The 14586-nt window shown below is 54.4% G+C and overlaps 4 protein-coding genes across 4 annotated transcripts; 2 read left to right on the top strand and 2 right to left on the bottom strand.

Moving 5' to 3' along the window:
* Nucleotides 1-1370: 1370 nt before the first annotated feature.
* CTAM01_06918 (tetraspanin) lies at nucleotides 1371-2191 on the top strand (the record flags this gene model as incomplete). The annotated part of the gene is made up of 3 exons (XM_060522943.1): nucleotides 1371-1539; nucleotides 1627-1859; nucleotides 1919-2191. The coding sequence occupies 3 exons, from the start codon at nucleotides 1371-1373 to the stop codon at nucleotides 2189-2191; spliced, it is 675 nt and encodes a 224-aa protein (XP_060382445.1).
* Nucleotides 2192-4998: 2807 nt separating this feature from the next.
* CTAM01_06917 (uncharacterized protein) lies at nucleotides 4999-6813 on the bottom strand (the record flags this gene model as incomplete). Its single annotated transcript, XM_060522942.1, has 2 exons — nucleotides 4999-6684; nucleotides 6772-6813. The coding sequence occupies 2 exons, from the start codon at nucleotides 6811-6813 to the stop codon at nucleotides 4999-5001; spliced, it is 1728 nt and encodes a 575-aa protein (XP_060382444.1).
* A 1627-nt stretch (nucleotides 6814-8440) lies between these two features.
* On the top strand, nucleotides 8441-9359 carry CTAM01_06916 (V-type proton ATPase subunit E; the record flags this gene model as incomplete). The annotated part of the gene is made up of 3 exons (XM_060522941.1): nucleotides 8441-8470; nucleotides 8628-9136; nucleotides 9209-9359. 3 exons carry the CDS (start codon nucleotides 8441-8443, stop codon nucleotides 9357-9359), a joined length of 690 nt encoding a protein of 229 aa, XP_060382443.1.
* A 216-nt stretch (nucleotides 9360-9575) lies between these two features.
* Nucleotides 9576-12136, bottom strand: CTAM01_06915 (uncharacterized protein; the record flags this gene model as incomplete). Its single annotated transcript, XM_060522940.1, has 2 exons — nucleotides 9576-10238; nucleotides 10295-12136. The coding sequence occupies 2 exons, from the start codon at nucleotides 12134-12136 to the stop codon at nucleotides 9576-9578; spliced, it is 2505 nt and encodes an 834-aa protein (XP_060382442.1).
* Nucleotides 12137-14586: the final 2450 nt, after the last annotated feature.

The following is a 14586-nucleotide window of genomic DNA, read 5'->3' as shown; positions in this document are numbered from 1 at the left end:
GATGGAAGGGAAGAAAATGCTGCGTAATGTAGCGTTCCAGCGTATGGTTGGTGGGTGGTGACTTCTCTCAGCGTTCCAACCTGCAAGTTCTCTGGGTGTCTGGCAAGGGCCAAGCAAGGGCCAAGCCAGGTACCGAAAAGTGACCAAGCCTCCAAGGAAGGTACGCGCAGCCCTAAGCCATTGGCTCAAACGGACGACCACCCCAATCTGGCGACTCTTGGACGATTCTGGTGTTGTGATTGGCCACGATCCCAGTCACCAGCGCCTGCACGGCTTCTCGATTGGTGCGTGCCACAGCCGCCTGCATGAGGACGCCCCTCGATCCTGAAACGCAGTCCGTCAGGGAGTCGGATTCATCGCGACCTCCCTCAGCCCTCTTCTCCCCCCTTCACAGTTTCTTCTCTGCTGTTGTCTCGACCTCTTCACACGGCTCCCTCTTGCTGGCTCACTGGGGGCAACAAGGCCCCCAAGGCACAGTGTGGACGAGCAATGGGCTGGTCCCAAGGTGTTTCTGGTGCGTTTCTCATCCTCGCGTCTGCTGTTCGAGCCTTCCAAGACGGACGAGGGGCCCTGACCGCCCGCCAATAAGGTACCTAAGGTAAGACTAATGTACGGATACGTAACCAAGTAACCGCTCTCTCTCGAGTAGTCTCGAGTCTCGATACAGCGCCCCCTCGCCTGACTGATTGAATCTGGCGATTCTCCTCTGGGGTCTCCCTTGCCTGCGCAGGTCTCGTCCGAGACAGTATTGTGGACCCCCCTTACCGGCTGCTCTCCCGCTCCACCGCCCACGTCCCATTCTCCCATGGACCCAGTGGAGAGAGAGACTCAGACCTCGTCTCTGTTGCACTACGAGGCATCTCTTCTCCTCTCCTCCCACTCCTCAGTGCTGTAGTCGTGGTTTTTCATCTGGAGGGTGATTTTCGGTCCATCTTCACCTTCTTCTGTACAATCGTTCACTCCAACCTTATTCCCTTCTTCGCGACGGCTTCGTCGACTTCTCTCTTTTCAAAAACCCTTCCTTCTCGTGTGCTCGTCCCCGCTGGGTGGTGGAGGTTCCGTTACATTTTTGCTGGTCGAAGACAGTCCTTACCCACCGACACCAGCGATACCGACGACACCGACGAACGCATACCCGCCGATTTTTTCCCTATCGATCACCAAATTCTAGACACACAGAGACGCCGGACGTCAAAATCAAACATCAATCTCTAAATCGCAAAATCTAAAAACTATTTCCAACAAAGAGGAGGATTCTTCGGAAGAAAAAAGAGGAGGAATTGCAGCACGAAGGAGCAGCCAAGTCTCTCCGAGCGACATCTTGGTTCTCGGGTCTCTAGGCTGCTCGGTTTCATCGAAAAGCTTCAGCCATGGCGAACAAAGTGCTCATGACCTTCGTGGTCGCCGACATCGTCTTCGTCATCACCGGCGCTCTGCTTCTGGGTTTCACCCTCATCAACCAGAACCTCATCAAGGAGGCGCCCACGGAAGGAACCGAGGCTGTTATGCGCTTGCTCACAGCTCAATTCCCACTGACAGGTACGACGACGATCCAAGAGGATGTCACTTACGTGACGGAAGTGGGCAAGGGAACATATCGAACATCGTGACTGACTTGACTTATAGCCGGTATTGCCAATGCCGTTTTCATCTTCGTCACCTTCCTCTCCACCATCCCCGGCATGATCACGCCGACTCGTGGCTGGCTCAAGATCTCGGGCTACCTGACCACCTTCTGCGGTCTCTTCAGTCTGATTCTTGGTGTTTACCTCTGGGTTCTCACTCTCACCACCAAGAACGACTTTGGCAAGACGTGGAACGTCCAGGACCCTCGTGTTCAGGAGCTCATGCAGACTGCTGTAAGTGACCTTTCTTCTACTCTCAAGTATCGTCACCAATGATTGACGCTCGACATCAGTTCAAATGCTGCGGATACTTCAACAGCACTTCGCCCGCCTTCGTCACCGACGCTCAGTGCCCGAGTCCCGCCGCCGCCGCCCTGCAACGCGGCTGCGCAACCCCGATTACGAGTTTCGCCAACATCTTCGTCGACAACATCTTCACTGCCGTCTTCGGTATGGTCGGTATCGACGCCATGCTCATTGTCACTATCGCCATGCTGCTCAAGGATCGCAAGGAGCGCGAACGTTACCGCCACATTGACGAGAAGGCTGGTTACCGCGGTTTCTAAGCCGGCGGCCCAGCTTTGGTTGTTCAGGGCAAAAGAAAAGCCGCTGGCTCGAGTTGGCGCCCAACTTTGTCGTCTCTCTCTCGCTCGGGAAGCCAGCCTCTTCTCGAGAACTCCTTTTCTCTTGTGCGTGTGGCAAATCTGGAGCGAGAACTGTTCGTGGTCTCCTTTCTCCTGGACCGGGGAAACGACTGAATCGCCTCACCCCCGCCGCGGCCATTGATTGGTCTTAATCTTGTTCCGATTTTCTTTAGACAAAGTGGACAGGCAGAATCAATAACTTGACCCCCCCCCCCCTTTTTTTTTTCTGCGTTCCGCAGAAGCCCCTCGGTCTTCTTCTTCTCTGTTACGAGGATACACCGGGGTGGTGTACGAATCTTAACGCATGGAAAACGAATTTTCGGACGGAGATAGTCGAAGCGACAGGTCTTTTTTTGTGTGACGGCCAACATCTCTCTTACCTCTCTCTCGCTCAAAGCCTTCCTTGCCGACGAACCCCCTTATTTCTTGTTTGTGCGGACACCATATATAGATTTTTAGTGTTGATTATCTCTGTTTTGTAAAAAAGGGGGGAACTTGCCCTGAAAGCAGTACCTGTTTTTTCAAACTCTCTCCTCTCTCGTTCGATGATTAGTGACTGGTGACTGAACATGTGGATTCGAGTGAAGTCGATGGGAGGGCGTGAGGTGTGTAAGAATATGGGGAGGCTCAGCTCCTCATGTCGGCAAGGACGGTTTATGCTGTGGTTATATTCCAGGGCGGAGGGAGATGCGTGTGTGCATATATATAACAAGTTCGGTAGTTCATTCTAGTGTGAGTACGCCACTACGCGCCGGATCTATTTGTGACATGAACGACCTTGTATATTGAGATGGGCCAGGGCCCCAATCTATTTGTTTGCAGCCCCCACGGATTCAAATAAACAAGATTGCCGATCATGGTTGGTGAACCACAGATGGCATGTGCCAGGTTGACTAGCCTACGGACAGAGTGTCGTACGGAGACGGGGGATTGGAGGAGCTGGAAATAGAAGAACTCTTGAGATGTATAGAGTAAACACGCCAAGCGAAACCCTGTTGAGAGATGATTGGGAGGCGACCGGAGCTCGTATGGCGGAGGAAGGGAAAGAGGCCGGTTGAGGATTTTTGGGAGGTAGGTTTGAATGGGATTAATCACCTGGCCAAGGTTGGCGGGCGAGAGACACTATGATGGACGGGAGGGAGGGCAGAGAAGGGCGGACGTAATGCGCTGGGTGACCCCACAATGTAGATGGAACGAGATAAACGAGCTGGATCATCTACCCGGATCAACGGCGGGTAGGGGGGGCGACGGCCACGACCTTCAACGACACCAGTTTACAACTCTGACTCAGCGTGGAGTACCGCGTCACCCGTCAACATCTATCTCGATGACACGCGGCTTGGGGTGATGTTTTTGTCTCTCTATTGCTGTGAAGCCGAGTATCCGAGTTTTGTATCCGTATGAATGAGAGAACGGGCGCGGTGAGTACTCGTGATGCATGATGTCTATGGAACTGTCGTGTCAAGTAGAGCCGACAGGGTCTACTCCTCTTTCTCTCTCTCGCGCGCGCGCGCGCGCGCTGAGTGAACTCCTCATCTCGTTTGACGCTGGAGCAGCAAGCAGACAGGTCGGTCTACGGCATGGACTTCAACTGTAATTCGCGTACAAGGAAGAATAAAAGAGGTCCCGCTTTTGGATAGTTGTGGCACTTTATCGAAACCTCGCCGGATGCTGGAGACCTACCTCGGTTTTCTTCTTCATCTTCTTCTTTTTCCTTTTTTCCCCCTTTACATATGTCCATCGGAATCAAATAGAGTATTCACCTCAACAACTTTTATTGAATCGCCTCCTGTCGACTGTTCTCACACAGAGTGGCGACGATAGTTATTTGATATCTCGCAACAGACAGGTTAAGACCCCCCCCCCCCCCCGGGGCCAAATGACGTTAAAAGTCTCCGAGTCAGGATGGGATGGTCCAAGAGTACTATACAACAAGCCGCTAGAAAGAAAAGAAAGTTTACCTGCACCGTCGCTCTCCCGTCAATCAAGTGCGATAAATATAGTGGCTCTCTGACTCGGACAGTACATGGACGAGAATGAGCCCATGTTCTCTCTCCGTTCAGACCAGATCGAGAAAGGCCGATGACAGGCTCGCGGATGCTGCGTTATGGCGCATTCGTTAGTCCTGAAATCTATGTGGTGTTGACATGAACGACGCCCACGGCCCACTACCATAACGATCCCGTGTCTAACTGTCCAAGAAGAAAGAGAGAACGAACAAAGGCTCAGTTTTGTAACACCACCTACATTGACCGTGCACCTAAAACATGACAGCTGTCTTTTGTTGTCCTTCATCCACTTTCTCTACATTCTTAGAGATAATTTCAACACTCTGGACAGGACGCTCATCAGACAAAGACAGAAAGATAAAAGCGAATGGAAAGAAATAACCAAAACAAAGTGTCTGCTCGTAATAGACAGCTGACCTCCAAAAAAAACAAAAGCATGTTTTGACCAAAGTCAGCTTCGACCATCCGATGAACCTGTCTCTATGACCTCTCTGTGCTGAACGAGGTCATTGATCAAGACACGTTGACGACAGGTGCTCCCGTCAACTATATCAGACAAGCAGATCATTCAAGAATCAGATATAACTCGTACTGCTGGCAATTGTCACATGTCTAAGTAATCGCTATTATGCTCACATAAAGAAGCAACGGGGTCTCTTGATAGAAAAAGGAAAGAAGATGTTTAAAAAGGGAATAATGACGTGACAAGTGTTCCAATACTCATACAGGCGAATCATCATTCGGCTGCCGGTCCCGCCCCCTATCCTGGGACCCGTCGCGTCCGTCATTGCCTCCACTACCACCAATATCCCTCTCCCCTTCCCCTTGCCCCGTCGTCGGCGGAGGCTCGTCTCGGAATGCAGGCCACACACTGCCGCTCCCGCTGCTACCCGGTGGATTGCTCGCGCCGTCGTCTCCTCTGTCAGGTCGCCACCACTTGAGCTTCCATATGCCGCCCAACGCCTCTTGTAGTGTGGGCTGACTGCTGCTCTGACTCTTGCGCCGACGGCGGGCCGTGAAGCCCGGAAATCCCGTGGATTTACGTCGCCTCCTACCCGGGCCGGGCCGGCGTGACGAAAGGGACTCGGAGCTGGGTCCCGCTTCTGAGGACGAAAAGAGAGGATTACCGCTACCGCTACTTACGCCACGGCGGTGCGGTAATAGAGAGGTAGATTCGGTGAGCTCGCCAGGCATAGTGCTGGAGCGCCGGCGCGAGATGGGCGGGCTGGACGTGTCGCGGTCTTCGAGCTCGCCCCAAATTTCGGCGCGCTCTTGCCATCTCCTGCCCGTCTTCTTCCGCTTCGGTGTCGGTGTCAGCGGCGTTGTCTCGCCACTGGCCACGTTAAATGTTGAGTAGGTTGTAGCTGGTAATGGGTCATCTTCTTCGTGGAGGCTGTAAAGATCATCGCCGCCCAGAAGGGACTCTTCTTCATCTTCTGTGTCCTCCACGAGGCCAAGTCCTGGTGCCAAGGATGACTGGCCCACGCCCGGCGTGTGCTGTTCGTCGCTGAGTCGCCATGACAATGCCAGCACACCGGCAAGTAGGATGACTGTCCCCAGTGCAATGAGACATGCTCGTAAGGGGTTGATCTGGTCCGTCTGCTTAAAGTATATCAAACCGTCCAGGATCGCAATGATGTTGTAGATGCAGAAAACCATGGGGTATAAAACCGAGGTCGAGACGAGCTTCAGGCCACGGTGTAGGTAGTATAATTGACTCAAAGCCAGGGTGACCAGCGCCAGCACGAGGACCCACGCCTGCCAGTGAATAAACTGGTTATTGCCGTCCGCGATCGTCTTAATGATCAGCTCAACAGCCGACTTGGCAACCAACAGCGAATGCGCCGAGAGGATACCACTTATGGCTCCGTAGGCGAGGCCGCGGACGAAGCGGAATCTCGAGTTGAGTGACAGGCTCGTGAAGTGGTCGAGGCAGTCCACACTGATGGCTATTGATAGGACGAGGAAGGCCTGCATGATCATCCATGCCACAAAAGGCTTCCGACCGAGGAGCTCGAGCAGCTCCTGGAGGTTGTGTGCAGGCGCGGGAATGGCACCAAAGATGGCGATCAGCACGGCGCCGGTGCAGACGAGCAGTGTGCCCCATAGCGACCACCTCGTGAAGGGTTCGTTAAGTATAAGGGTAGCGCATATCGAGTTGAAGACGAGGCCAGAGGCCTGCAGGGTTGAGAGTACAGGGAGAGGAAGGGTCGAGATCTGGACGGAGCTACCGAGCAGGTTTGCGGCGATGAACATTCCCATCCCCAGCTGCCATTTCCCTCTCCGATACGGTGGCCGACGTATTTCGTGCGGGCCCTTTTCGTCTTCGAGAATGTGTGATTTTCGTTGGAGCGTGAGACCCAGGCTTTGGACGCTCGTGGACAAGAGACCAACGATAATTCCTATCTGCGCGAGGGGCAAAATACAACGTTAGCGACGGCTTTTTGGTCGTTCAGCGAGCGACAGAGGCGCAAAAGGGAGGCAGATGCGTACGGCGATTGTCCCCCCAGGGGAGATGCCGCCGAGGGACCCCATTGCACGCGCAAGGAGCTAGCCGTCGGTCATCTGGCGGCGGTCGAAGTTGAAGCAGCGGCGGTCGGTCTCATGGATTTATTGTCGTCCGTTGTTTTCTGTATCCGCGCAGCCGTGTGTGTCGTCCCGCCGGTATCCTAGCGGCACGTTCTTAAATGTGCAGCGTCTCTTTTCGCAATAAGGACCAGATGAAATCGACTCCGGCCGCGGGACGGAGGGAGGGGGAATCGAACGCTTCGGCAGGATGGAGAGGGCGGGACAGGTACCGGTGCAAACGAGGCGTCTGCGATTTGCTTCGACGTTGAAGATTGGAGATGGTGTGGTTAGGTAAAGTTGTCCGACGGGTTGTGTCTCGCCACGCTTGCGAAAATGGTGACTTTGGTGTCGCTTCCCTCCAATAGCCGCCAAGAGAGAGCTTGCAGATGGGTTTCAAGTTCGGATGCGCGTCTAAATGGAAGCGACAAAGTCGGAACGTCAGAAGGTAGGTACTCCGTCTTCCAGGCCGGCTGTCCTCTCCGAGAAATTGCTGGTTGCGTAAACCTGACCAATGCAGCGTTATAAAATACCGAGTTTCCACATGGCCGGAGTCGGTGAACAGGTCTCTGGTGTTAGATGATGGCTCAGCTCGAAACACCAGACAGACGTACGTTCGCTATGCACCGACGCAATGGCCGCTCTCTGTTCCCATCGGTGTAGGAGAGGGTCGGGGTGGTCTGGCCAGGACGGAACTAGGAAGGGGGAGATGCCGACTGCACCAAGCAACCAAGTCACCAAGCACAAGGTACGGTCAAGCACAATAGTGCAGCAGCAGCAACCCACATCACACATCCCAGTGATCTCAAGGTAGGTACCTCGCCCGCAGCAACCACGCAGCAAGGGACTCCCGCCGCTCTCCACCTCTCCAGGTGCCGCCTGCATTGCATTATTCAGTTCAGGTACTCCGCGTCTAGCTCCTTTGCACCTTTGCCATGCGCTATTTTGGTAGGCGGTGAGGTAGCTCAGCTGGGTGCATGACTGTGGTGGGTGAGGCAGCTGTTCCTCGGGCAATCGTCACCTGACGTGACCGGATTATCTTATCGCTCCTTTCCCTTCACCTGCCCGGTTCCATGGCGGAAGGTGAGGTCTGGTGGGCCTTGGGGCTGATAGGCCTCGCCAGCCTCCGTGATGTCACAGCTTGAGAAGGAAACGTGGCTGGAGAAGTGGACAAATGCTACCAGTATCTTAGCAGCCGCACAGACCAGATGTGGCACAGGTGCAATCTGAGCCCCTTCCCGTATCGCACCCACCCAGCCAAGCAAGCAATCTGTGGCTGACGGGACGGATGGATACCTGCTATGTGGTTCCTGAAGCTGGGGGGGCCGAACGCCCAGTGATGCGCTTGCTGCGCGGCTCAGAGCACCTTAGGTAGTCGTAGTAGGCCTCGTCAAACAACAGCTTCATTCAACCACCGCAATCCGATCCCGATTCTCCCCCTCCCCCCATCGCGAGACTTCCTCCCGACGGGCTCCCCACCAGCTGCTCTCTACATCCCACGCGATATCATCATCGCCCGTCGTCCTTTCGTCTCCGATAAACCTAATTGATCCAACAAAAGTCGCTCACGCAGCCGCCCCCCCAAAAACCGCCCATCATGTCTCACCAACCGTTGACGGACGACCAAGTAAGCCCCTTCCCCGTTCACGCCTCACATCGCAAACATCGTAGGGGCTCAAACCGAATATCCCGATGTACACGAACGCACACGAGAATGAGGGGGAGATGGAGATAAGGATGGACAGACGCAGCCCGGCTAACCAGACATGGCGTGCACCAAACAGGTCGGTCAGGAGCTCCGCAAGATGACCGCCTTCATAAAGCAAGAAGCAATGGAAAAGGCCCGCGAGATCGAGATCAAGGCCAACGAAGAGTTCGCAATCGAAAAGTCCAAGCTCGTCCGGCAGGAGACGGACTCCATCGACGGCCAGTACGAGAAGAAGTTCAAGCAGGCCCAAATGTCCCAGCAAATCACCCGCTCCACCGTCTCCAACAAGACGCGGCTCAAGGTCCTCGGCGCCCGCCAGGAGCTCCTCGACAACATCTTTGAGGACGCCCGCAAGAAGCTCGCCAACGCCACCAAGGACAAGGGCAAGTACCAGGCCACTCTCAAGAACCTGATCCTCGAGGGCCTGTACGCCCTCTCCGAGCCCGAGGTCGTCGTCCGCGCACGGAAAGCCGACTTTGATGCCGTCAAGAAGGCCATCGACGAGGCCACCAAGGAGTACAAGAAGGAGGTTGGCAAGGACACCACGGCCAAGCTCGACGAGTCGGACCCCCTGTCCGCAGAGAGGTACGTGATATTCAAACGAGGATCGGGCAGACATATCACGATGACGTATCATGGTGCTAACAAACGAGGTAGCGCTGGAGGTGTTTTCGTCATCGGTGGAAAGGGCAAGATTGAAATCAACAACACATTCGAGGAGCGTCTAAACCTCCTCCAGGAGACCGGTTTGCCGGCCGTCCGAGAGACTCTGTTTGGCAAGAACCCCAACCGCAGATTCACTGACTAAACCACCACCCTTTTCCCATAAGTGCGCCTTGCAAAAACCCTGTATAGCCCTTTTTATCTCCCTTGGGGCTGGACACACTAAACGCTGCATGAAGGATTCCCCGGCGCCTACCCTGTTTCAAACTCCTTCCTGTGGTGTATCTTAGATGCTGTATGATGGTGGCCAACCCTTGGCGTATTAGGTAGTTATCGTTGCAACTACGAGTTCGTTATCATCTTAACCTATTGCCGTAACGAAAGTCTCATCCTCGCTTGAAGCTGGCTCGACGTTGGTATCTATCTCGGACGGCTTGTTCTTCCGAGAATGCACGAATCTTTGCAGAAACTCTTGTTGGCGCCTCTTCTTGGCCGACGACGGACCCTGATCTCCGAATATGCTCTGTGTCGGCGGGCGTTTGGTTCTGACCGAGTATGTCAGACGCTCTCCAACCCATTCGAGCACGCTCTTGGCCTCTGTGCGGGCCAAGTTCGCAGCTCCCGTGTCGTTGATGCCTCGCCAGATGGCCTTGAGACGTTTCGCCAGATCGTCAATGTTACTGTTGAACTCCTTTTCGTAGTCCGAGTCCTCGTTATCATGCGCGAAAGCCCCATCATCCACTGCCATGTCGAGGAGCTGGACCAGAGCCTTCAAGTTCACATAGTCAGTCTTGTTGTTGATCTTGAAGTCACTGTCCTTGACCCGGGCAATGACGAGGCGAAGGCTAATGACATCGTCGGGGTGCTCGTTTGCTAGAGCAGCGTCTCGAAGGAAGAAGGCGACTGCTAGGCGTCTGCGCAGCTCGTGCAGCTTCCGCGAAGTGACAGGCATGCAGATGAGCGGCAACATTCGCAGCGAGGTCTTGTCGAATCCATGATAAAGAGACGAGCAGGTCTCGGCGCACTACGACAGGCCATATTAGCAACAGGATCAACTTGACACCCGGGAGATATACTTACAAACTCATCCCAGGCACTATCCTCGACAGTATCGACCAAGGCTGCCAAGGCATCCTGATGGCGCGTGAGAACATCCACATTCTCGACGATCACCTTGTCAGCTGCCATGCGCAAGAGCATCTTGACAGCGTACGCAACTGTTGCATAACTAAGATGATGTGCCACATAGGAAACCCATTCCAAAAACGACTGAAGAGGTTCCCATTCGTAATCGGCGTAGATATCTCGGCTTTCTCGCACCGGTCGTAGTACCTCGTCTCCTACATGGTCCGCTGCGCCCAATCTCTTCAAGCACTCTTCGAACTTCTGAGACGTGATCAGACGCTTGACCTGTTTGCCATTGGCAGTGACAATCTTGCTGTATTCCTCCCGAAGAACACCAACTCTCTCAACAGCAACCATATCCAAGATCCAGAGATATAATTCATCCGGAAACCTGACATTCATGGCAAGATTGTTCGGCATCCCCGACATGATGTGTCGGTCTCTGGTACCAGGTTTATCGAGAAAAGACCAGGGACCCTTCGCAAATTTCTTCGGGAACGGAGGAGGTTCATCTAGGCCGTGAATGTCCTTTTTGAAAAAGTACCATCTGGTCCTCGAGGCACCGGCATCCGTTCGTTCCATGGCCCGGAGAGCCTTGTCCGCATCTTCCTCAGTCTTGACACCAGCAATCTCGATCAGCTTCTGGCGAGCTTTGCTGGGACTTTCTTCAACATCCACCATGATCTCATCCTTAGGTGCAGGCTCAGCCGGTCGTCGCGGGCTGTCGAACAGCACATCGTGCCTCCTCGAATGGGCGTCCAGCGTCTTGAAGTCGAATTTGTGCTTCGGCTGGATGGTGAGAGGTGACTTGTGAACCATCCTGGCCCGTCTCTTGGCCTTTGGCGTGCCATCAGGCCTGGGTTTGGTGGGGCCAAGCATGTCGAGATCCGGAAAGGAGTCATCGGACAAAGAACCGTCGTCGTCCTCGTCATCGGACCCTTTGATAACTGCATCCCTCGTGAGAGTCGGACGCTTGTTCGCAGTCGGCGGAGAAGATGGAAGGGCCGGGGAGCTGGGTAGACTTGGAAGTGACGGCAAGCTGTTGGGGGTTCCATCGACTTTCGGATCCCCTGATATATCGCGCTTCGGCGTGCGTTGCAGCTTACCTTTCTGCAATGAGGGTAGCTCGGGCAGATCACCGGCTGGAGGGGAACCCGTTGGGCTCTCGCTGGCTGTCTTCCTGCCTGGACTCTGACCAAAGAGCAGCCTTCGTGGGGTTGTTGGCTCCTCAGGCTCAAGAGAGACCCGAGGAGACGATGGTAGCGATGAGAAGCGGACCTTACGCGGCGAGCCGGTACTTCGACCTGACCGTAGTATTTTGGGAGTTGAAACCCCCTTCGGCGTGCCAGATCGTGACCGCTGTGATCTTTGCCGTAGTGGCGTTAGGCGAATGACACGCCGCATGGCTGGAGACAGAACTGGGGTATCTTGAAGTTCGGATAAGGATGACATGGAGGCATTGAGATCTGATGCCGTGAGGGCAGGCCGTTGGCCGGCTGATGAGTTTGCACCTTTGCCAGGAGAAATTTTGGCGATCTTGAGATTTTTGTTCTCATCGAGGTCTCTGTTTGGCGGGGGATTCTTGCTCATGACCGTTTTCACATCTCTGGCAGGAGCGCGGGTGGACAGGAGCTCCTGGGTTGCTGCCGAGGATTGAGATGCAGAATTTTGAGAGGCCTGTGAGGAGGAAACGGCAGGTGCGGCCTTCGTAACAGCGCGGCCGGCACCAAAAAAGCTTCTGATATCGCGATTCTTGTTCGCATCTGCCTGGGCGGTGTTGGCCGATTTGCGAGCCATGGCGGATGAGAGCAGGCGCCTGCAGCCTTGTGCACAAATCTGACCACGCAAGTGTCTGTCAACCCAGGCTACTAAGAACCCAGCGGGCTAAAGACGAACGTGCCTTTCAGGATGTGTGGAGAGTCGTGATAGAATATTGGTTTACATAATTCACTGAGGTCGGATACAGCTGTAGTTGGGAGGCTCGGGAGTCCGACGCGTGGGTGACGCTTTTCGCGTTGGGCGTGGTTCAAGCAGCATTTAGTGGAGACCACTTTAGGTGTCGTCTTATCTTATCAACCCTTATGTCATCAGAGCACCCCTTCGGAGAGAGGCTCTCTAGAACAATGGAACGTGTGCGGCCATTCTCGACTCCAGGAACATGGATTTCAATAAGTTCAAAGCATCAGTTTGGTAATGAGAAAGAAACTCGATGATTCATTTCCCCCCCTCATACTCTCGTTAGGACGGGATCATTCCCTTTTAACTACTGCGTTCATACTCATGGTAGAGGGGTTGGCGTCTCAAACCGCTCGCACTTGGGCAAGCGATGTATGTAGCTGCGACGTTGCTTGTTGATTTTGGTGAGATATTGAACGAACAGTCAACGGTTGACACCTAACAGCAAGCATCCGGGTACCAAAGTGGCAGTCCACGTTTTGTTGCTTCTTTTCTCTGCCAAAGCTCACCTTGGCTGCGGCACATGTGAGGCCCGGCGATGACTCGACTCGGGTTAGTGTCGGACGAACAGAGGTTCGGCAACCGTGGGGCGGCGGAGATGATTGCGACGGCGGAAGCTACGGATAACGGGAGTAAAAGGATTTCGGAGGTGCATCAAAAACGATTTGATCATTCATCACCGCGCAGGAACGCGGGCAGCGGACTGCTCAGCAGTCCACAACCCCGGGCTGTCAATGAAGAGCGGCCAAGAGGACGACCCCGACGATCCCCAGCGCGAACCGTTGGAGACCGCATCCATCCCTCGAGATTTTTTTTCGCGGTTTCAGGGGCCGAAAAGGACTCCGGAATAGGGGCCATTGTGGTCCTGGGATATCGTTGCGGTACATGACTGCTTAGTTTAGGAGTTCCTGGGCGACGTGAACAGGTAGTCGTTTGCCGTGTCCCGTCCCTCATTCCCCCTCTTTTTCTCGCACATCCACGATAGCCAGTAAAGATCCTGGCCCTGCAGACAGTCCTTGGCCACGCTGCCCAGACGCTTGGAGCACGCTCGAAAACTTGCTGAGTTTGTCATCAGACCAAAAGTTGCTCAGGGAACCCATCTGTAAAGGTAGTGGTCCGGGTCAAAGGTGCATCGTTGAACCTGTTCCAGGACCTTGGGCCGCGATCAAAGCGATCATCCTAGAAGGTTAAATCAGCCTGCGTCCCGTGTAAGCCGTCTGGCCTCCGCTTGCACGTTTGAGAAGGGCTTGCATCAGAGGGGGCGTGGGGATTCCAGCGCGAAGCCACATTCTGTCTCCCGCCTCCCATCTACTGTCCTCCGTCCGTTTCCTTGCGGGAAAAGACTGAATCCCAGAGAGGTCCTGGATTGGATGAGAACAACCTAGTGTTAATCGACGTAGGTACGAAATCTGGGTGTTGGCTTCAGCGGGTTCCGCATCTGATTTTGAGTCGCACAGAATTCTCGAGGCAGAATCTGCGCGACAAACGCGGCTTAGAAGAGAAGATCCTCAGTAGCCACAGCTGCTTACAACTGTTCTGCCCTTTGATGCCCAAGCAAAAGCCCACCTATCGAGCTGCTCATGGTGTGGTGCTTGGCGCGTTTTCTTGGGGTACATTGTGATACTTTCTACTCGTGCCATTCAAGGGCGGCGTCCGCTTGTGAGAACGGCGCGCGAGAGTCTCACTCGTCCCACTCTCGTCGTCCTCGGCGTCAAAATGGGCTCCGTCCGCGCCGTGAATGCGTGGCTATTTAGTGCGTCCTGCAAGTCCCGCGCCCCCCCCCCCCCGTCCTACCTCCGAATGGACATATCGCAAGCCCCGAAGGCCCGACTCTGCATACGTCCCTCCACTTTCTGACTATATCCCAATTGAGATGTATGCGGTAGTAGTACGCTCATTGCTAGTAAATGCGGCAGTATGCCCCCTTGGAATGAACCCCTTCAAGTGGAGTCTCACTCGGAGATAGAACTGCTTGATGCAAATGGCTGGACTGATCAATGGTGCTGACGAGGAGGAGCCTAGAAGGTGAGGCTAGCTGACTGATGTGACGGCTACCTAATGCTCGCCGGCCTGGGTTTAACGACTCTGTTGGCTTGGAATCAGCGTTGACAACGTCGATGTTCCTTGGTGAGCGCTGAGTAGCTCATTCTAGCATTATCTTCCCTGCATCGCAATAGAAGAACACGGACAGATCTGTGAGCAGAGGCGATCCCAGAAGAGGCTGCCAAGGTCTGGAGCAAAGAAGGTTGCCCCTGCCAAAGGTATCAAAGGGGCGCTGAGTGAATGATTGC

This window comes from Colletotrichum tamarilloi (genome assembly GCF_030869305.1).
Source record: "Colletotrichum tamarilloi strain Tom-12 chromosome Unknown Scaffold_20.1, whole genome shotgun sequence".
Classification (NCBI taxonomy): domain Eukaryota; kingdom Fungi; phylum Ascomycota; class Sordariomycetes; order Glomerellales; family Glomerellaceae; genus Colletotrichum; species Colletotrichum tamarilloi.
Note: the sequence above shows the minus strand (reverse complement) of the source record. Positions and strands in the feature narration are given on the sequence as shown.